The 21407-nt window shown below is 41.4% G+C and overlaps 1 protein-coding gene across 1 annotated transcript in view; it reads left to right on the forward strand.

The window, feature by feature from the left end:
• The first annotated feature begins 4306 nt into the window (after positions 1-4306).
• Cyth3 (cytohesin 3) overlaps positions 4307-21407 on the forward strand; it is a 96750-nt gene continuing 79649 nt past the window's right edge. The window contains exon 1 of the mRNA XM_048367439.1: positions 4307-4468. Coding sequence (XP_048223396.1) covers positions 4435-4468 — 34 coding nt within the window. The 5' untranslated portion in view covers positions 4307-4434. The remainder of the gene's footprint in view (positions 4469-21407) is intronic.

Here is a 21407-nt window from a genome sequence, read left to right on the forward strand (position 1 = left end):
GAGGAGGCGGGAACTGCTCTGTGCTGGTCTGGCAGCAGCAATCTGTCAAGCAGCATGGGCAGCAAAAGAAACTGCTGGGTGTCACAGGGTACACTAGTAATCCTAGCACTTGGTAGATTAAGATAGAAGGATGGAGAGTTTGAGGTTGCCTGGGCTACTATGTGAGACTCTCCTTTTGCTGTTGTTTGCTTTGGTGGTATTTGGTGGACTCAGGTTTGCTTGGCTTGCTTGCTCATGGCTAGTGCTCTACCACATGAGCTACTTTTGCTGGGTTATTTTGAAGACAGTGTCATACAGACTTTGCTACTCTGTTGGACTCAAATTGTGATCCTCCAGATCTGAGATCTGTCTCTCGAGTAGATTACAGCTGTGAGCCATTGGCACACTGATTTTTTTTTTTTTTTTGCCAGTCATGGGGCTTGCTCAAGGCTAGCACTCTACCACTTGAGCCACAATGCCACTTCTGTATTTTTCTGTTTATGTGGTAATGAGTATTTGAACCCAGGGCTTCATGCATGCTAGGCAAGCACTCTACTACTAAGCCACATTTCCAGCCCACACTGATTTATTTTAAGAAATCAGAACTGGCAATGTTCTGAGTCCTGTGCTATTTAGCACTGGGAGAGAATTTCACAGACTTCAACTTGCAAGATGAATGTATAAAGAAGCTCTGAAATCTCTGGAATGTGCACATTTTAAAAATTTGTTATATATTCTGTAGTGGTCAAAGGCTGAATGAGTTTCAGCATATGTTTAGAATATCTTCTACTTTCCGTGGCCCTGATTGTCTAGCAAATACTGTTTTCTTCCTTTTTTCACATGGTTACCCTCTGAGGACATGGTTGAGATAAAATAAACCGAGATTATGATCCCTGTCCTGAAGGAGTTATGGCTGTAGAGCTAACACATATGTATGTAACCACTTGGGAGGATGTCTCCAAGTAGGGGAGAATTTCAAAGTTACAATTAAACAATTGCCTAATTATAGGCTTAGTAGGGCTATATGCCTTCTAGGCCATCAGTCCCATGAAAACAAGGACTGTATTTTGTTATGTTATGTGTGGATCAAATGGTAAAATGTTTGGCAAGGTCCTGAATTTAATCTCCAGGACCACCAAAATAAAAAAAGAAGAAGCAGAAGCAGATAAATCTTGTTAAATCTTTATTGTCTTTCAGAGTGATTGCAATGTGTAATAACTGGATTTAATACAAATATCTTGGCACAGGTCTGTGGCATGACTTATTTTACTTACAAATTCACTTATAAAGCTTTCAACATCTAAGCAAAGCTCTCATAAATTAGACATAACTGAGTGCCTATCTTAGTGAATAACTAGGACGCTTAATGTTCCTATATTTGGGGCAGTGGCTATCTTTAAAAAAAAAATTTAGCCAACACTGGGGTTTGATCTTAAAGGCCTCCCCCTTGCTCAGCTTTCTTGCTCATGGCAGGCACTCTAACTCCTTGAATAGCTAAGATTACAGTTGTAAGTCACTAGGTGCCCAGCACAACTGCTATCTTAGTGGGAATTGAGAAATATTGGAAAGCATTGCTTTAAAAAAATCTAATTTTTAATTAGATATTAATACCTCTGGGTTATGAAGATTTTAAAGCCTTCCAATTTCTCTAATAAAGTGCAGAAATGACACTCTAAGCCTTTATTCTCCCAACATACTGAATTTGCACTGAAGGCCACTCACTTCCCAGACAAGTACTCAATCACTTCAGCCCATTATCCAATATCCTTTTTTTTTTTTTTTGCCAGTCCTGGGGCTTAAATTCAGGGCCTGAGCACTGTCCCTGGATTATTTTTGCTCAAAGCTAGCACTTTACCACTTGAGCCACAGCACCACTTCTGGTTTTTTTCTATATATGTGGTGCTGAGGAATCAATCCCAGGGCTTCATGTATGCTAGGCAAGCACTCTACCACTAGGCTATATTCCCAGCCTCTCCAATATCCTTTTTAACTCTGGTATTTTTGGAAAAGGCTCTTGAGTTTTTGCCTGGGCTGCCCTTGAAACACAATCCTGATCTTTACCTCTAGAGTAGTTAGGATTAAAGGTATGAGACGTGAATCACCTCTGAACCTCTCCCAACATTTTTGCAGGGTTTGTGGAAATGGAGTCTAGGATAACCTATAGGATAATATATTTTGCTTACAAATAATTGGGTTGTGCTTTATTTTGATGGAAGTTAGATTAGATGGAGACCAGAAGCAATTTTTAGATTCAAACTCTGAGGAATAACTACAGATTGGACTGCATGCTGAGAAAACTGAAGAATTAAGAATTGATATTGAAACACATTTATAATTGATGCCTTTGAGTTCAAAGCTCCATATAACACATTATCAAGTTCAAAGTATGCTGTTCCCCCCACCCACTGTAATGACATTGTTATCTTAAGATAAGCTTGACAGAAACAAGATCAGAAAGCCACATCTGTGAGTTGGGACTTGAATTTATATCTCCTGACTGCCAGATCACTTTTCTGTTCCATCTTTGTCACATTAGCTGCCTAACATCTTATCTATACCCAGATGTACCCCCCACAATTTAGGAAGCATGAGAATACCCGGTATTTTATTCATGAGATTAATAGGAAGTAGAACTCTGTGTGTGTGTGTGTGTGTGTGTGTATGTGTGTGTGTGTGGTTGGTTGTGGGGTTTGAACTCAAGGGCCAGGCCACAGCCCCTTAGTGTTTAGCATTTATTTTTCCAGTCCTGGGGCTTGAACTCAGGGCCTGAGCACTGTCCCTGGCTTCATTTTGCTCAAGGCTAACACTCTGCCAACGAGCCACAGCACCCACTTCTGGCTTTCTCTGTGTATGTGGTACTGAGGAATGGAACCTAGGGTTTCATGTACTTTTTTTCTTTTTTCCAGTCCTGGGCCTTGGACTCAGCCTGAGCATTGTCCCTGGCTTCTTCTTGCTCAAGGCTAGCACTCTGCCACTTGAGCCACAGTGCCACTTCTGGCCATTTTCTATATATGTGGTGCTGGGGAATCGAACCCAGGGATTCATGTATAGGAGGCAAGCACTCTTGTAGGGCTTCATGTATATGAGGCAAGCACTCTTGCCACTAGGCCATAGTCCCAGCCCCCAGTGTTTAGCATTTTTTTCTCAAGGTTGGTACTCTTCCACTTGATCCACAGTTCTACTTCCGGCTTTTTGTGGTTTGGAGATCACAGTCTCACTGATTTTTCTGCCTGGTCTGGCTCTAAACCATGATCTTCAGATCTCAGCCTCCTGAGTAACTAGGATTACAGGTGTGAGCCACTGGTGCCCAGCAGGAGATTCAACTCTGGAATCATCCTACAACCTTGAACAAAAGGTGAAAATTGTTTACTTTGATAGATGATGGTGGAAGAATCCTTTGAGTCAATGGACAGTTTGTAAATATAAAACAGTTGCTGGAAATTTTTATTAGAGATGAGCAGTCTCCTCCATTACAATGTTTGCTTTTCTTTAATGTGATTTAGTTGGAGCAGAATGGCTTGGGAGGGCCCACATTCACTGCTGCAGGAGGGGTTACTGGAAACGAGATACGAGAAATGAGACAGGCAATCCATAGGTTTGGAACCGAGACGAACCGAGGCCTTCCGCCCAGACCCTGCTGTGCCCACGGGAAATTGAATTCAGAGCTCCTGCTTCATAAATCCAGGGCAGTTGGCAGCAATCCAAGGGAGATTGGAGCTAAATTCCAAGGGCATCTGACGCCAGTCTGTCCAATCCCTATAATGTCCTCTGAGGGCTGGATCCCAGGTGTGCATGATAGGGATTTGGTTCCAATCTCATGACAACATTCATTTATAAGCTTTACACTTTAATTTTAAAATACCATCGTCAGGACAGAGGTGGGCTGCACTATATATTAGAAAGCTGAAAGGCCGGCTTGAGTTATTGGGGCACGTCTTGAGGCTGAGGAGGGGCCGGCTTGGTTTGTCGGTGCGCTCATTTATACATCCACTCCCCCCCACCCCTCCGGATTGCACGTGCAAGCTGCAATCCTTGGCTACTGGGTTTTGTAGAGTCCGCGTCCCGGACCACACGTCCATCCCCAGGCTGCTGGAGAGCAGGGGTCGCGGTGGGAGGGAGCGTCTGGAGCTGCGCGCTGTGGAAGTGTGTGTGGGGTCTGTGCCCCAGGGTGGTTGCTTCTCACTCAGGCAGCAGACGCCGCCCGGCGAGCTGAGTTCCCGCGGGTGGGGCCCGGGAGCCTCGGGCCCCGCCCACCGCGCCCGCTGGTCCGGGCTAGAGTCACGTGACAGCGCGCCGAGCGGCGAGGCCCCGCCCGGCCGCAGGAGGAGGCCCGGCCGCAACCCGGGCCCCGCGCGCTGTGGAAACGCCCGAGCGCCCGCGAGCTTCTGACGGCGGCGTTCCTCGGCGCGTCGCCTGCCCTGCACCGGGCTCGCGGGCTGCGGGAGTGGCTTCAAGATGGACGAAGACGGCGGTGGCGAGGGCGGCGGCGGTGAGTGTAGGAGGTGTGGCCGGTCCGCGGGGCGGCCTGGGGGCCCGGGGGTCGCCTGTGGAGACCAGGGGGTCGCGCGGCGTCGGAGCCGGCCGGGCGGCGGTGGGAGGCCTGAGGCGCTCCGGGCCGGGGTCGGGGTTCCTGGTCCCAGGGAGGGGACACGCCGGGGACGGAGGGAGAGTCACCACAGGCCGGGGTTCTTGGTGGAGTCTCGGGGTCGCCGTTCTGGGGTGAGGAACGTGATGGGCGACCTTCCTCGCGTCTTGTCACCAAGGGCATCCACGCCCTCCCGAGCCCGGCCGTTTTGGACGACCCCTTTTCGGCTGCTGTCCTCTCGTGGCGGCACTGGGCGAGCCCGTGAGAAATGGGGAGGGGAAAGTTTTGAATTGGGGTGCGCGATGGGAAGCGGGAGGACAGCGCTACGGTTGGAAACCCCGACTTTTCCCCCCTTGCTTGAGGTCAATAGTGATCTGAGGGCTTTGCTTAAACGAGGAAGGGGTCTGAGTCCAGGTCTGAGCATGCATTTGATGAAATGGCCAAGGTTTCGGAGTAAGAAGAAAATCAGGTCAAAGGTGCTGCCAGTGTGAGCCTGGGGCGTCAGGCAGCCCAGCAGCGGAGGTGACACCCGCATCAAGTGTGGGGGACACTTTCCGGAAATGGGTCGTTGTCTCCGTGCCTGCGTAGCCCAGGTTTTGTGAGTCTGACATTCCCCTTTACGAGAAGAGTGTTTTGTTGTAAATTATTTAGCGTGTTTCAAATGGCTGTTGTGTCATTTTTGTGAAGGTTTTCCAAACAGAATCAGGTGCCTTTCTGCATGGAGTTGGGTCACTAATTTGGAAAGCAAAGGGTTAATACTCCCTCTGTTTTACAGGAACACCCCAAGTTGTGGCGCTCTTTACTTTTGCTAACGATCTCCTTTCTGCTGACAGACGGAATCATCAGAACCCGGTGTAATAAGGGAGTGTTTTAGAAAAATCTTAATTACAGGCTGCTGGAGCAGCTGCCTGTAAGAATCAGCAGTATTGAAGGCTTCGGGATGCAGTGGTTAATCAAGGTGCTTTCTAGAATTCATGTGCTCACAGGGAGATGTTTTTGCTCAAAGGAAGCCATGTGGCTGGGCTGGTGGGAAGTTGGCACCGGCATGGCATTTGGCGAGTTCAGTTCTCATAGTTGAAGCCAGGGGTAGTGCTGTAGCACCGAGTGGGTGTGTTGTTTATGAAAGAGGGTGCTGTGGCAAGAAAGGACTCTGTTGCAAACTCTCCTGCAGTCATGCTGTTTGTCTGGAGACACCAGATCCTCAGTAATGGGTTCTGTGTGCCCTGTCCCTCCCCCCATTACAATTTGGCATGGGCACATAGGTATAGTATATAAATGGTAACAGAGACCAGGAAGTTAGCTGGCTTGATGCTTTTGTTCCAAAGGCAGTCCTGATTGTGAGTAAAGAAATGTGAATGACTTGAAGGTACAAGCAGTTATTAAAGTGTTTCAGCAATTTTAGATCTTTGAAGACTATAAGAAGAAAGCTGTTAAGTATGAAAAGGCTTAAAACTTATCTTTGTCCTATAAATATCTTCTGGGAAAATGTCACAGAAACAATCTGGGAATTAAACATAAGTAATACATCAGTATTAGTAAGAAATTGGAGACAGTAATGTTTTGATGGTAGGATATGGTGAAGTAGATTTGGTAAGTTCATCCACTGAAATGTTTTCTCACTAATAAAAATAAGCAATTATTTTTATCCATGTTGGCTTAAACAGTGTAAAAACTTTTTTTTTTGGTCTGCTGTGGGGCTTGAACTCTGGGCCTGGGAGCAGTCCCTAAGATCTTCAGCTCAAGGCTAGCGCTGTACCACTTGAGCCACAGCACCACTTCCAGTTTTCTGGTAGTTAATTGCAGATAAGAGTCTCATAGACTTTCCTGCCCCGTCTGGCTTTGAATGGTGATTCTCAGATCTCAGCCTCCTGAGTAGATAGGATTACAGGCGCCAGCCATCGGAGCCATGCTAAAAACTTTTCATAGTTTCCAGGCATACTTCTTTCCAATCTGGAGAGTGGAGGGAAGAGGAGGGGAGAAAGAGAATGCTTATACAAGGCATGGAGATATTTTAAATGTGTAGTGTCATTTAATTCACCACCTTGGAACATTTACAATGAACATACATGTATTGATTTTTCTACTAAAATGCCAGGCAGCATGCTAGGTGCTAGAAAGAAACTTTTAACCTTTTATTGATTTGATTCATCAAAACCTTTCCTCTTTACCTTGTGGAAGACACTTAAAAATTATGTTGGTCATCTTAGAGTATTAATTTTAAATCAAGGGGAAATCTTTCACAGTCTTGATGTATGAGTTATTATACAGTGATTATTTGTATAAATTTCACTTGCTTGTATTCAACTCCTGATTGTTTGAAGTAAACAGCTCTTTATGGTTCTTACTACTTAACAAGTTTCAAAGCAAAGCATTAAAAAAATTCATCTTGAAAAATAAAATGGAGCCTTTTAAAAAGGAACAACTTTGTTGCCAGCCAATGGCAAAGCATAACTTGCTGTGGTATATTTTTAGAGTATGAGACAGAACTTTCAAATGTCTGGGGAAGTGTATTTCAGCTTGTTTAGAAGATAGGATAAATCTATCCAAACAGTTTATTCAAACAGAGGCTGAAGAAAATTTAAAGGATCCTTTTTGCTAGTGTATCAGTCAGGTAAAAAAAATTTTTTTGCTAGTCCTTGGCCTAGGACTCAGGCCTTGAGCACTGTCCCTGGCTTCTTTTTGCTCAAGGCTAGTACTCTTCTACTTGAGCCACAGTGCCACTTCCAGTTTTTTCTATTTTTTTTAAAAAATATGGTGCTGAGGAATCAAACCCAGAGCTTCATGCATGCAAGGCTAGCACTCTACCGCTAAGCCATATTCTCAGCCCAGGTAAAAACATTTTAAAAATTCCTATTTTTTGCCAGCCCTGGGGCTTGAACTCAGGGCCTGAGCACTGTCCCTGGCTTCTTTTTGCTCAAGGCTAGCACTCTGCCACTTGAGCCACAGCACCCCTTCTGGCTTTTTCTATATATGTGGTGCTGAGGAATCAAACCCAGGGCTTCATGTAGGCTAGGCAAACACTCTACCACTAGGCCATATTCCCAGCCCTCCTACTTGTTTTTATTATTAATTTTTTGTGGTTATGAATAAGTTCTTGCTATGGAGCCCAGGCTGGCCCTTGAACTGAGTCCTTCTGCCTTAGCCTGCCTAGTGCTGGGATTATAGGCTACAGGCTCAGCTATACTTTGTTTGTGTCCAGGGTATACTTATTCTTTGAGTACAGGATAAGGAGAGGATGGTGACTTGAATGGTTGGAAGGCAGTTCCAAGGAGGAGCAAGCAGGGGAAAGTTTACAAAAACACATTGTTCTTTATAATGTGTGTAGAGTGTAGTTAAGGTATTTTTAATTCCTTTGCTGCCCCGTTACCTTTCAGTTTTTCTAGAAGAGTTCTGGAGTTCAGTCTCTACTCAGAAAGTGACTGGCTAGTTTGGCTCTTTGCCAGTCTGATCTTCCTGAATCCAGTGGCAGGTGTCGTGAATTAACTTTCACTGATTCCTCCTCCTGTCCCCCCTCTCATTAGTGACTAGAAGGCTCAAGTGAATGTCTTTCAGCTACGCTCTGAGTAATATAAATTAAAACTCTACCTTTTACCTGTCAGACAGTAGTCCCTAAGTTTGAAGAAAAGTGAGGCTAGGCCATGCCAGTGTTTGTTGGTAGAAGAATATATCTGTCTGCTCTTAATATACCCTGTGTCCTGTTGGCTGAGCTCCAATTCTTGACCTTTGCCCGAGGAGGGATTCAACTTTTTTTTTTTTTTGCCAGTCCTGGGGCTTGGACTCAGGGCCTGAGCACTGTCCCTGGCTTCTTTTTGCTCACTAGGCCATATTCCCAGCCCCTCAACATTTTTTTTTAATCGATCACTTGAACAGGGCCTGGCACTGTCCCTGAGTTTTTTCACTCAAGGCTAACGCTCTATCATTTGGAGCCACAGCGCTGCCCCTGGTTTTCTGGTGGCTAATTGGAAATTAGAGTCTCAAGGATTTTCTTAGGCCTGAGTTGGCTTTGAACCTCAATCCTCAGATCTCAGCCTCCTGAGTCCCTAGGATTGATTATAAGCCTGAGCCACTGGCACCTGGCTGGGGTCAACCTGCAAGGCAACATTTCCCAGGTCTTTGGTCAGTTTACTTGGGACTGGATTTGTCCAGTGGGTACCACCAGTGGGAGACAGGGTAGCCAAGGAAAGGAGAAAGCAACTTGTTTCTCTTCCTTTGTTCTGCCTGTGACAGTGTCTCAGTACCTGTCTGCTCCTTTGGCTCTAGCTCTTGCTACCTTGGCTCTAGCTCCTGAGCTTTGGAAATACCTTTTCTCCTTGACCTTCCAGCCAAAAGGTGGGCCAGCTTCTTCCTGTTTGATACATGTAAGCAATTATGTATATTATAATCCTTTTATTTCAGCTCCTTAAGGAGATGGTTCTCATTCTGGGTGGGTCCTGATATATATTTAAAAACATTGGCAGTAGCTTTAGAAATTCAAGTTTTATAAATTCTTTACCTGACAGTAACAGTTCAAGGAATTTAACCTGAACTTATTTGTTTATATGTAAGATAATATAGGCTCAAGATTATTCATTACTTTGAGGGTCCATTACTTGGAGACTTGTTAGATAAATCATAATATACCTACTTAGTGATTGAAGTTGTGCAAAAGAAGAGACAGCTCTTTATGAATCAATACAGAAATAGCTCCTAAGTTACAAAAGCAAACTGTAAATAAATGTGCATTGTATTTTTTTTTTTTTTGCCAGTCCTGGAGCTTGAACTCAGGGTCTGAGCACTGTCCCCAGCTTCATTTTGCTTGAGGCTAGCATTCTACCACTTGAGCCACAGCACCACTTCTGGCTTTTTCTATATATGTGGTGCTGGGGAATCAAACCCAGGGCTTCATGTATGTAAGGCAAGCACTCTACCACTAAGCCATATTACCAGCCCCATGTGCATTGTATTCTATGGTTTCAGTTGTGGGGGGGGAAGGAAGTGCTTGTGTACTCATGAAAATTGTCTGGAGGACTAGACAGGGAATTAAGAACAATGGTTACCTGTTTGGGGAGGTTGATAATAAATGAAATGGGAAGGAAACTTTACCACTCTTTATTGTTTGAAATTAATTTTTAAAGAAGTTTTAAGTTTATTTTTTTTCCTAAAATGAGAAGATAAGTCTTGTGGAGATAGTATGATGGCAAGAAAGCACTCTTTGAGGGACTATGTGTATATTTCTATACATCTATCTATATCTTGTGTATAATATATATAAACATTTGTATGTGGCACATATAATGTTAAATGTAAAACTATAAAATATTAACCTATGTTTTCAGTTTGTTCTTAGGAAATTACGAATCACTACTCTTGAATATTTAAGAAGTAGATGTAATAGGTGCTTTTAGATTATGCTTAGAGTATGTTTTTTAAATTAGCATATGTTTTACAGGGGGGGCTTTCATTGTTACATTTCCAAACTTATTTACAATGTATTCTAATCAGTCTCACAAGCTCCAATCCCCTGCCTCCCTTCCCCAAAATAGTTGCAACAAGTTTCATTGGAGCATTGTTCTGTTTTCATAGTTGTAGTCTATTTCAACCATATTCAACTTCCTTGATCCACCTTATTAGCTCAACTGCATCCACATCCTGCCAGTATCCCTCCATGCCCATTTCTCTTTCCTCCCATACCCCTTTTCAACAGCTCTCATTGAGGTTCTTTAAGAGCATTGTCTCTTGTAGCCACTTATATATTAAAATGTTGATATAGTCCCTGCCAAATGCCAAGCCCTGTGCTTGGCACAAGGGCTGTGGTGATAAGTGAAGATGAATATCCTCTGTTCATGGACCTTCTGTTTAGCTGGGGAGAACAGACTAAAAAGGTAAACAGGTATATAAAATAATTTCAAGTTATACTAACTGTATTGAAGGAAATCAAGTATTTGAAGCTAAGAGAAGAGGGTGGTGGTGGAGAGAAAGCAAGTGTCCTGGGCATCCTCTTGGAGGAAGTGCTTGAACGCTGTGGGGATAGTGCCCAGGCAGAGGAAAGACACTTCTAGCTATAATAGAGTGGAGAGAGAAGAATGCCAATTTTATTGTAAATGTAGGAAGGATTTTAAGTGGAGAATGACATTAGATTTGTGTTTCAATAATTTTAGCTAATATTTACACAATGCTCTTTGTGACAGGTTCTGTTCCATGTACTTTACATATGTTTACAGATAGCCAAGATGGAGGCATAGGAAAACTAAGTAGTTGACTTCTAATTTCAGAGCTAGTAAGTGGTGGCATTATTACTGGAACTTAGATGTTGTGCTTTGAAAATCCATGGTATACTTTTTCTTTTTTGTAGGTCACGGGGCTTGAACTCTGGGCCTGTGAACTGTCCCTGAGCTCTTCACCTGAAGGCTAGAGCTCTACCACTTGAGCCACAGAGCCACTTCTGGTTTTCTGCTGGTTAATTGGAGATAAGAGTCTCACGAGCTATCCTGCCTGGCCTGGCTTTGAACCGAGATGCTCAGATCTCAGCCTCCTGATTAGCTAGGATTACTGGCATGAGCCATCCTTGCCCAGCTGTTTTTCTTTTTGTGTGTGTGCCAGTCCTGGGGCTTGAACTCAGGAACTAGGTGCTATCTCTGAGCTTTTTACTCATGGCTAGCTCTCTACCACTTGAAGCACAACTCTACTTCTGGCTTTTTGTTGCCTGGGCTGGCTTCAAACTGTGATCTTCAGATCTCAATCTCTTGAATAGCTAGGATCCAAGCATTAGTCATTGGTGTCTTCATTTAGGTTTTTGCTCAAGTGTCTCCTTACTGCAGAGGTCTTCCTCAACCAGCCTGTCTTAAGGAGCATGTCATTGCTATTCTTTACCCTTCCTCAGCTTATTATTTTTTTTTTTTTGCATTCATCATCCCTCTCTTGTTGTGTATTTGTTTGTTTGTTTTTTAATTTTCCCATTGTGGGATTTGTACTCTAGGCCTGGGTGCTGTCCTTAGGTTCTTTTTGCTCAAGGCTACTGCTCTACCATCTTAACCAGAGGGCCACTTCTGTCTGTTTCTGTGATTAATTGGAGATAATTGGCTGGCTTTGAACTGCAATCTACAGATCTCAACCTCCTGATTAGCTAGAATTATAGGTGTGAGCCACCAGCTGCCCAGCTTGTGTATTTGTTTTTTTATCTTTCTCTTCATTATTAGATTCTTAAGTTTTATAAAAGTAGTGGTATTGTCTGCTTTTATCCACTGCTATGCTTCAAATACTATTTTGTGTCTAATAGGTCTTTAGTAAGTGTATTTACACATTTAGTAACTTTGAAGTCACATTTGAATAGCAATCCCTGGCCCTATTTTTCTTTTCATTTTTCTTGGTGGCAGCCATTATGGATATGCTGTGGGACCTGTAGTTTAGTTTTCTATGTATGTGTGCCTGCAAACATCTAGGTCTCTTTGGATTTAAAATTATAAAACTAGTATACCTCAGGTATTTTTTTCCAGTTCTGGGGCTTGAACTCAGGGCCTGAGTACTGCCCCTGGCTTCTTTTTGCTCAAGGCTAGCACTCTACCACTTGAGCCACAGGGCCACTTCCAGCTTTTTCTATATATATGGTGCTGAGGAATTGAACCCAGGGCTTCATGTATACGAGATGAGCACTTTACCACTAAGCCATATTCCTAGCCCCTACCTCATGTATTTTAATTCTATACTATTTTTGTGATGCTGGGAATCAAATCTAGGGTCTTGAGTAGGTTAGGCATTCATTTTACCTCTGAGATATATCACCAGCCCTTATATGGCATGTGGTATGTAGCAGCTTGCATGCAAGATTTTCTGTATAATTATACATAGACCTTGTTAAGCCGGACATGGTGGCACATACCTGTAATTCCATTACTCTCTTGTTGAGACAAGTGATAGAGTGTTGGAAGCTAGCTTGGACTACATAGCAAGTTCAAGGCTACCCTGATCTACATAGTGAGACCCTGTCTCAAAAACATGTACATACATATATGTGTAAATACATACATACACCTTGTTTTAGCTGTTCACATTTTATTTATCTTGTTCCGTGTTGAACTTTGGTGTTGGCTTTTCCACTAATGTTGTTACAAACAGCACCAAGATGCATTTCATAGGCTTGTCTTCTTTCACAATCTTGGGAGAGTTTATATAGTTTGTTGCTAGAATGGCAGTTGTGTGTTACAGGCATGCATTCAGCTTTCCTAGATAGACAGATTGCTTTGTCATTAGGAGCTGGTGAGCAGTGTCCTTATTTCCCAGCATTCTCTCTGTGCTTGGTGTTTTTCAGACTTAAATGTTTGCCTCTCTTAAGAGTAGGAAATGGTGCATTGCTTTGCTTTATATTGTTTTACTAGTGATGAGATGTATTTTGGAGGATCCTGTAGGGCACACTGACAGGTTGGAGGTTAGTAGAGCAGAAACTACAGGAATTGAAGATGACTTTGGTATCTGGTTTGTGAATGGGTAAGTGGCACTGCTCCATGAGCAGGAGAAAAACATTTTGAGGGTTCATTTGTTTGTTTTGGTAAAAATATCTTGCCAGAGCTTTAGAAGCATAGTTTCATTTGGGTATACAGTTGCAGGTTACCAAGTTAATTTCTTGCAATATTTTGAAGAGATCATTTCACTGCCTTTCGGGCTCCCATCGCTGTAGGGAGAAATCAGCCATGTCAGTCTTATTGTTGCTCTTTTGAAGTTATTGTGTAACTCCCCATTCCCCTTAGGCAGCTTTAAGAATTTTTCCCTTTGCTTTTGTTTTTCATATGTGTCCAGATGTGTAATCTTCCAAACTGTCCTGCTTGGCCTTAATTGTATGTTCTTTGCTTTGGCAGTACTGTGACAAGAATTGATCTTAAATTAGATTTGCTGAATTCTTTTTTTTTTTTCAGAGTCAAGAACTTGGGTGACAGTTTATTGGTTACCTTACAAAAATAATGAATGTACACACAAATACATGTTATAATGCAAGATTTGCTGAATTCTTGGTCATTCTCTTCATCTATCACTTCTGTATTGTCTCTTTCCTCCTTCTGGGACTTTAACTCCATATGGCTAGACATGTTCTCTTGTGTCACCATGTTGTGTGTGTGTGTGTTCTAGACCCTCCTAAAAGTGCTCTTCATTCTTTTGTCTGCTCATGGATTTTGGCCTGAGTTGTGTCCACTGTATCAGTCCTTTCTTCAGCTCTAACTGCTGTTGAACCTATCTGTTGAGTTCTTAATTTCAGTTACTGTTTATTTCAGTTTTCTATATTTTTAGATTCTAGTTTTCTGCTGAGTTGTCATCTTGTCAACTAATTTATTTATACTACTAATAGTTATTGTAAAATCTGTGTCTGATAGCTCCAGATGCCCTCTGAATGTGTTCTGTTGTCTGTTTTACGTTTGGCTTTCAATCATATGATCTTGCCTTTTGCTATGCCTGTTAAGCTTTAATTAAATTATAAACTGTGCATATGAAAAATTATAGAAAGAATTTGAGACTCAGGCTGTCAGTGTCAAGAGATGTTCTGGTAAGCATAGTTAGGGAATATCTGGTTAAAATAGTGAGGATGGGGCACCTCTGGTTTGTCTTCTCTTAGGGGAGAGCCAATATTTAGCACACCTCTCTACTTGTCAGTTCCTGAGCTCTGTGTTTTATCTCCAACCCATGAGACTGGTGGAGATTCTGCTGACATTCTCAGTCACTTGTTTCTGTTTAGTATTTGGCCCCTTGGCTGCAGCTGTGCATTGGCAGATGCCTTAAAGGAGGTGGCTCAGATGACTGGGCTCACCTCTGCCTTTCCTTCTCTGAGATCCAGGTCTTTTCATGGTAGCTTGCTGATGCCTTCAAACAGTTGTTTCTTACAATTTGTTCAGATTTTCTGGTTGTTTTAGGTAGAAGGGTTGGTCTGCAGATTTTATTGGAAGTAGAATTTCAGGAGTTCAGTTTTGGTATTTAAAATTTGACTTGGGGTGAACTGCCTAAGTGGAGGTGGCAGCAGGCAGGGTAAATCTGCTGCCTCAGTGTAAGTTTGGCCTGTGTTGAGGACAGAAAGGAAGCCAGAGTGGTCAGAGCTCAGGGAGGGAAAAAGGTGTTTATGTGACAAGGGAATATTTCTCAATGATTGTACCAGATGTGTTAAGTAATACAGTTTTCATGTTCAACTCTTACTATAAGTGAGAGGTGGCTTCATGTTAAGAAATTACTGGGAGTTCTTTTAGAAAGCAGACTTGTCATTGTGTGATGTAGGAGAATTGAAACTTAAAGTGAAATGGAATTTTTAAGATAGGTTTTATCAACAGTCTAAAAACTGTTGGTTTATTATATATTTTCAGTGGGAAAACAGGAAATACTTCAAGGAAGAGTGGAAAATACCTCTTTATCTCCATCCTGACTTTTAAACTTAGCCAAATTTACAAGCTTTATAGTTAGTGTCAGGATCTTACATGACAAGGTAAAATAGACTGAAGAGTTATATAATTTGACTAGAGATAATTCAGCAAGCATTTATTTTAGATAAATATCTTTCAGTACTATGTAAATATTAGGAGAGACTCACATGAGTCAATTCAGTTGGTTAAAAAGGTTTTGTAATTTACTTTTACAGAGCAAATTTACTCTTAGCTGGCTTAGTTTTCAGTAAGTCACTAGGAGCAGTGTTTAAATAGGAAAAAGTAAAGTTCTTATTTTTAACTCTGAGCAAGGCTATTGTTAATTACTGACTCATTTTTCCCCTTTATGACAAACCTATTCATGTAATTTGTTAATCAAATCAGTAATTTACTATAAAACTAAGTATTTGATTGTCAAAAAAAACCATTTTCCTCTTCATGCCAGTGGCTTATGTCTCTAATCTTACATACTCAGCAGGATGAGATCTGGAGGATCATAATTTGAATTTAGTCAGAGCAGAAAAGTCCATGAGACTCCATCTCTAAAATAAACACCAAAATATAGGGCTGGATGCCAATCAAGTGGAGGGCTCTCAGTTCAAATCCCAGTACTACTTAAAAATATTTCTCAATATTTAGGTAATTAGTGATCCTCCCTGCTCCCCAGTTTCTCACATTCCATCCAGATATTTGGCAACAGGTAGACACAGTCTTACTGCAATTTTCAAATTCACTTTCATGGGAACATATAATCTCCGTTTATTTTGGACAGAAGCATTTCCTTTTTCTTTGGACAGATACATATGAAACACATGGTCTTCCAGTGAGGCCTGTGGTCCTCTGAGAATTCTCTAAAGGAGGAAATGGGTTGACCTATTTGGTTGCTATGAAGTAAAAACTGTGTGTGTGTGTATGTGTATGAGAACATCTGGATTACATTTATTATTGCATATTCTGGGAGTTCTTTAAAACCACAACTTGATAATCTGAGGGTTCATTAAAGCAGTGACTATTTAGCTATTTCTATAGTTTATTTAAGTATTAGAGTACCTGGCAGAATTTTTTTTTAAAGTTTCTTTCCTTTCTATAACATGCTACTTAAAAAACAACCCTAGAATCTAGAATATGATCTAGAAATTTTGGGAGAATGATCAACCTGTTTATTTCTCTGTTTCCCATTGCTGTCTACTATTATTTTTAACAGCCCTATTTGACTCTGTGTAAGAGGTACTGTCAGTTCCTGTTGTAAATCTACCCTGTTTTCTTTCTTTTCTTTTTGGCCAGTCATGAGGCTTGAATTCTGAGCCTGGGCACTGTCCCTGAGCTCTTCAGCTCAAGCTAGCCCTCTACCACTTGAGCCACAGCACCACTTCTGGTTTTCTGGTGGTTAATTGGAGATAAGAGTCTCTTGGACTTTCCTGCTCAGGCTGGCTTTGAACCATGATCCTCAGATCTTAGCCTCCTGAGTAGCTAGGATTATGAGCATTAGTCACTGGTTCCTGGCCCGGGTTTTCTTTCTGGCTCACAGAATTATAAAATGTCCAAATATCTACCCATCTAGGAAAGGGTCTTTATCACCGCTGAAGGTCTGAGCATGATGCTTATCACTAGTTGGAGGAGAGGTGAACATGGAATTCAAGACTGACCAGGGCAAAGGGTGCCTTCAGGAGAATTTCTCAGAGAAGTTCTCTCATGGCAAATAAATGCTCAAGGAGGGCACCATTCCTTTTCTTGTCCTAGACTTGGTTGAGCCTGGATGGTTAGCCAGCTTATATTCCTTATGTCCCTCAAGTCCATCCAGATCCAAGCCTGAGGATAACAATTGGATTCTTGATGTCCTGTCTCCACACTTCCTGTCATGAGAGCAGTAAATACCTTTCTTGTTTGAGCTAGAGGCATCCGGTCTGATGCTGGCTTAGCCGCAGGTAGATTTCCTTCCCTGTCATTCAGCAAGGAATTCATCGCCATAGAGTGCAGAAAGAAAAATGTCTTTTCTCTTCCATGAATATTCATTAAGCACATATATTTGTCATTTTAAGAACTGAGTTAGATTATATATGTATATTTGGGATTAACACTCTGCAATTATATGAAATATATAAAAGTATATTTTGGAATATATTAATAGTTTTATTTGGCAAATGTTTATGATTACATTTATTTTAACATAGATATTTTAGAAAAAATGCAATAATCAAAAGTGGCAGACAATGGCAAATAAATATTCTATGAGAAGACAAGACTTCTTTTAGTTCTCAGCAGAGAAGAAATGCGATGATCAAGAATGCTCTTTTCCAAGTTTTATTAATTAGATTAAATTTTTTTTGAGTTGAGAATGACTCAGACAAGTGAATTCATTTTTGTTTGTTTTAGTGTATGGGAAAATTGGGGAATTTTAATGCCTTTTAAATGTTTGGCCTGTTCACATGATGTGGCTCTATGTCCTAAGTGTAGGAAGACAGCGATTGCAGACTTTGATTCAGCTTGACCACATTTCTGAGCGTGTAAAACACTTTGAGAATAAAATGATGCCTTTCATTGCCTTATATAAAGAGAATCTTCATACTGGACAAGAGTTCTTATAAAATGTTGCATTTTTCTGGGGAGTCATAGGGTGGTATCTAGGATTCCTAAAGTAGCATGTTTCCAGAACATTTTCATGTACAATACATGGTCAAGTGGTTACTGGAATGTTTGTTTCAGTGGAAGAAAGTCAAACACTTTCTTTCCCTGTTTCTGTGGCTGACTGGTCTTTATACTGTCTCTTGCTCCCCAGACTTTGTCCTAGGCACTCCTTCTTGATGACAGCACTCAGAGGAGCAGAGTCTGAAATGTACAATGTGTGTCCTTCCCTTGCTTGACTCCCCTAGTAATGGTTCTGCTTCACAAGTGCCCAATAATTTGGCTGGACATGCAGAATATGACTAATATTTTTTAAAAAAAAACTGGAAAGAACATACGCTATTTCCCCTGGGTTCTGATAGTAGTGCTTGGACATTTGTTTTAGAATTTAAGTTACTTTCATTCTGCCTCCCCCACTCTTACCCTTTGCAGTAGAGGAGTCTGGGGCTTTCTCTCTGTCTGTTAAGTGCTCTGTATTATCCTGGTGAAGAGCTGTCTTACATCTAAAGACCATAATGAAGATTGTCTGTTTCAAAAGTGGACCTTCCTTCCTTCCTTCCTTCCTTCCTTCCTTCCTTCCTTCCTTCCTTCCTTCCTTCCTTCTTTCCTTCCTTCCTTCCTCCCTCCCTCCCTCCCTCCCTCCCTCCATCCCTCCCTCCCTCCCTCCCTCCCTCCCTCCTTCCTTCCTTCCTTCCTTCCTCCAATCCTGGGGCTTAAACTAGGGTCCTGAGCACTGTCCCTGGCTTTTTTGCTCAAGGCTAGCTAGCATTCTGCCACTTGAGCCACAGCGCCACTTCTGGCCTTTTCTATATATGTGGTACTGAGGAATCAAGCCCAGGGCTTCATGTATAGGAGGCAAATCCTCTTGCCACTAGGCCATATTCCCAGCCCTCATATGATAGTTTTTTATTTCCCTTTTTCGTTTTACTTAGTTTTGAGGTAGAAATAAAAAAATTATCAGCCAGGCATTAGTGGCTACTCAAGAGGCTAGGATCTGAGGCTAGCTCAGGCAGGAAAGTTTGTGAGACTCTTATTTCCAGTTAAGCACCAAAAGGCCAGGCATGGAGCTATGGCTCAAGTGGTAGAACACTATCCTTGAGCCACAGAGCTCAGGGACACCTCCTAGGCCCTGAGTTTAAGCCCTAGGACTGGCCCACAGGCACACACACACACAAATCTGTTCTCCCAGTTCTTCCAAGGCACCTTGAAATTTGGTGCAGGCTTGTCCAGGAGTTTTGAATTTTGGAATTTGCCCTTGGCCCACTGTCTCAACCCATGGTTGGCTAACTCCATCTGGAGAGAACATCTAGCAGAATTCCTCCAAGCTCTAAAACTTGGTGTACAGATTTCATCGTGGTTCAGTGATGAAGAAACATCATTGATTGGATTGGAACTGGAAAGTTCAGGCACAGATTTTACAGGTGTGCTATTTCCTTAAAGTGTAGTGAAGTTACTGCCAGTCAAGGCTGTTCTGGCTTCCACTAGTTAAAAATGATTAAGACTGTGCTTAAGTAGTGACACTCCTCTGAGCTGCTTCTCCACATGCTAGACATGGGAGTCTTTTAGTTAGTAAACCATTATTTTTATGAGGCTTGAAGTTCTTCTGGAATGTCCCTGAAATGCTTCTCCTTCCCTTTTTTCCATCCAGAGATGTTTATAGACACCTCTCCTTCCCCTTCACCTCTCCTTCCATACAGAGAGGATTACTTCCATCTATTAATTAGGCTCTGGATTGCCATAGTACCATGGTAGGCAACCTCTCTCCTCTCCTTCCATACAGAGAGGATTACTTCCATCTATTAATTGGGTTCTGCATTGTCATAGCACAATAGTAGGCAACCTTTCCTGTCCTCAGCCCTTGTCTTCATGGCTGACTTGATATGAATCATGCCAGAGAAAACCATGAAGTCATTTCTTTATAAGTCTTATTCTCATGGGATTGGAGAAGAGTACCCTTTTTCCTCTTGGTATTTATGATTTAAGAGGTTTTGGGTTTTTTTTCCTGTTTGCTATGTCAGTCAGTATTGAGAATATCTCAGATAATTCCTCTAGTTCAAGGCAGAAAATATTCAGCTCTTTCAAGAATGTGTGTCGCTACCTTCTGTATGCATACCTTCTGTATGCTTAAGTTTAACATTTAAGAGGCGAGAGTGGTGGTGCATAACATTAATCCCAGTACTTGGGAGACTGAGGCAGGAGGATCACAAGTTTGAGGCCATTAAGACAATTCCAGTCATGTAATGGATGTAATTCCAGTCATGTAATGGATGTAATTCCAGCCATGCAGTGAGTTCCAGGGTGAGCATGGACTATACAAACAAAGAACAAACACCCACCCAAAATATCTGAACCTTATTGTTACATTTGATGTTGTCATTTTATTTGATTAAAACATTTTTTTAAGAAACAAGAGTTTATTTGGATGCTGGTTCAAGAAAGGCAGCAGTGAGAAGACATGTTTTAAAATAAATACACACAGCTCTATAGGGGTCAAACTGATTAAAGTATTGTGTAAGTATGTATTAAGATAACATGCTTTGTGACTTTGGATAAACAACTCTCCCAGAGCTTCAGTTTTTTCAAAAGTAATATGGATACTTGAAGACCCAAATTAAATTAGATATGAAGAATGTATCAAAAACCCCAAACAACTAGTAGGCATTGAAAACTGTCGTTAGTGTATTGAAAACTGTCGTTAGTGTATTTAGCCCTTTCACGTTCTCAAACTCAGAGTGAGTTGGAGAAACGCTTGTATTTGGGTAAGGACAACCTTGTGGTTGTCATATTCTTGTTGTTATTTTTTTCACTTGACTTTATATTTTGAAAATGTTAAAAAATGGAAAGACTAGTAAAATAAATTTGAATATTTTTATCTAAACTCACTAATTGTTAAAATTTGCCTAATTTGCTTTTTCTTTTAATGTACAATTTTTAAATTACAATTTTCTGTCTTTGGTGTATGAACCATTTGAAACTAAGTCATACACATCATTATACTTGCCCCTTGAACATTGTTCACTTCGTTTCTTTCTTCCTTTTTTGTCCTGGAGCTTGAACTCAGGGCCTGGGCACTGTCCCTGAGCTTCTTTTGCTCAAGGCTAGCACTCTACCACTTGAGCCACAGCACCACTTTCGGCTTTTCTGTTTATATGGTACTGAGAAATTGAACCCTGGGCTTCCTGCATGCTAGGCAAACACTTTACCACTAAGTCACATTCTCAGCCCCAACATTGTTCATTTCTTTTGAACATTCTCCTGTGTAAATACAACCATCACTATGCTTAAGAAAATGAACAATAATTCCATAACATCATTTTACATGTAATATAAAATCTGCTTTCTTCAGTTCCCAAAATGTCTTTTAGGGGGATGTTTCTTACATATCTAGGCTGTGGTAAATATTTAAATCTTTAGTCTTTTTTTATTTATCTCTAGTCTTTTTAAAAAAGTTTTATATTCACTTGTTTGAAGCCACACCTGTTGCTGAATATTATTTGCATTCTACAGACTGTATTATACATAGAAGCAAAAGTGGTAAGTACTTTGGTTTCCTTAGTGTCTTTAAAAAAATTACAAATTATAGCCATCTACTTGATTCAAGGTCAAAGTTACATTCATTTTTCTTGTTCTATGGGAAATGTGGTTTAAATTGGTAACCAAAAGAAATTAGTAAATGGCTCAGATATCAATGGAATATGTGTGTGGGAGAACTTGGAGTAAACATACCCTGTAGTTTCTTTGATCTGTACCCATCTGGAAGTGATAAGTTATCTGGCTTAACATAGTAAAGACTTTATTTGAATATTTGGCCATGGTTTTATGAAGAAATGAACTTTAGAATTGGAAAATTT

The sequence above is a fragment of the Perognathus longimembris genome, chromosome 1 (genome assembly GCF_023159225.1).
Source record: "Perognathus longimembris pacificus isolate PPM17 chromosome 1, ASM2315922v1, whole genome shotgun sequence".
Taxonomy (NCBI): domain Eukaryota; kingdom Metazoa; phylum Chordata; class Mammalia; order Rodentia; family Heteromyidae; genus Perognathus; species Perognathus longimembris.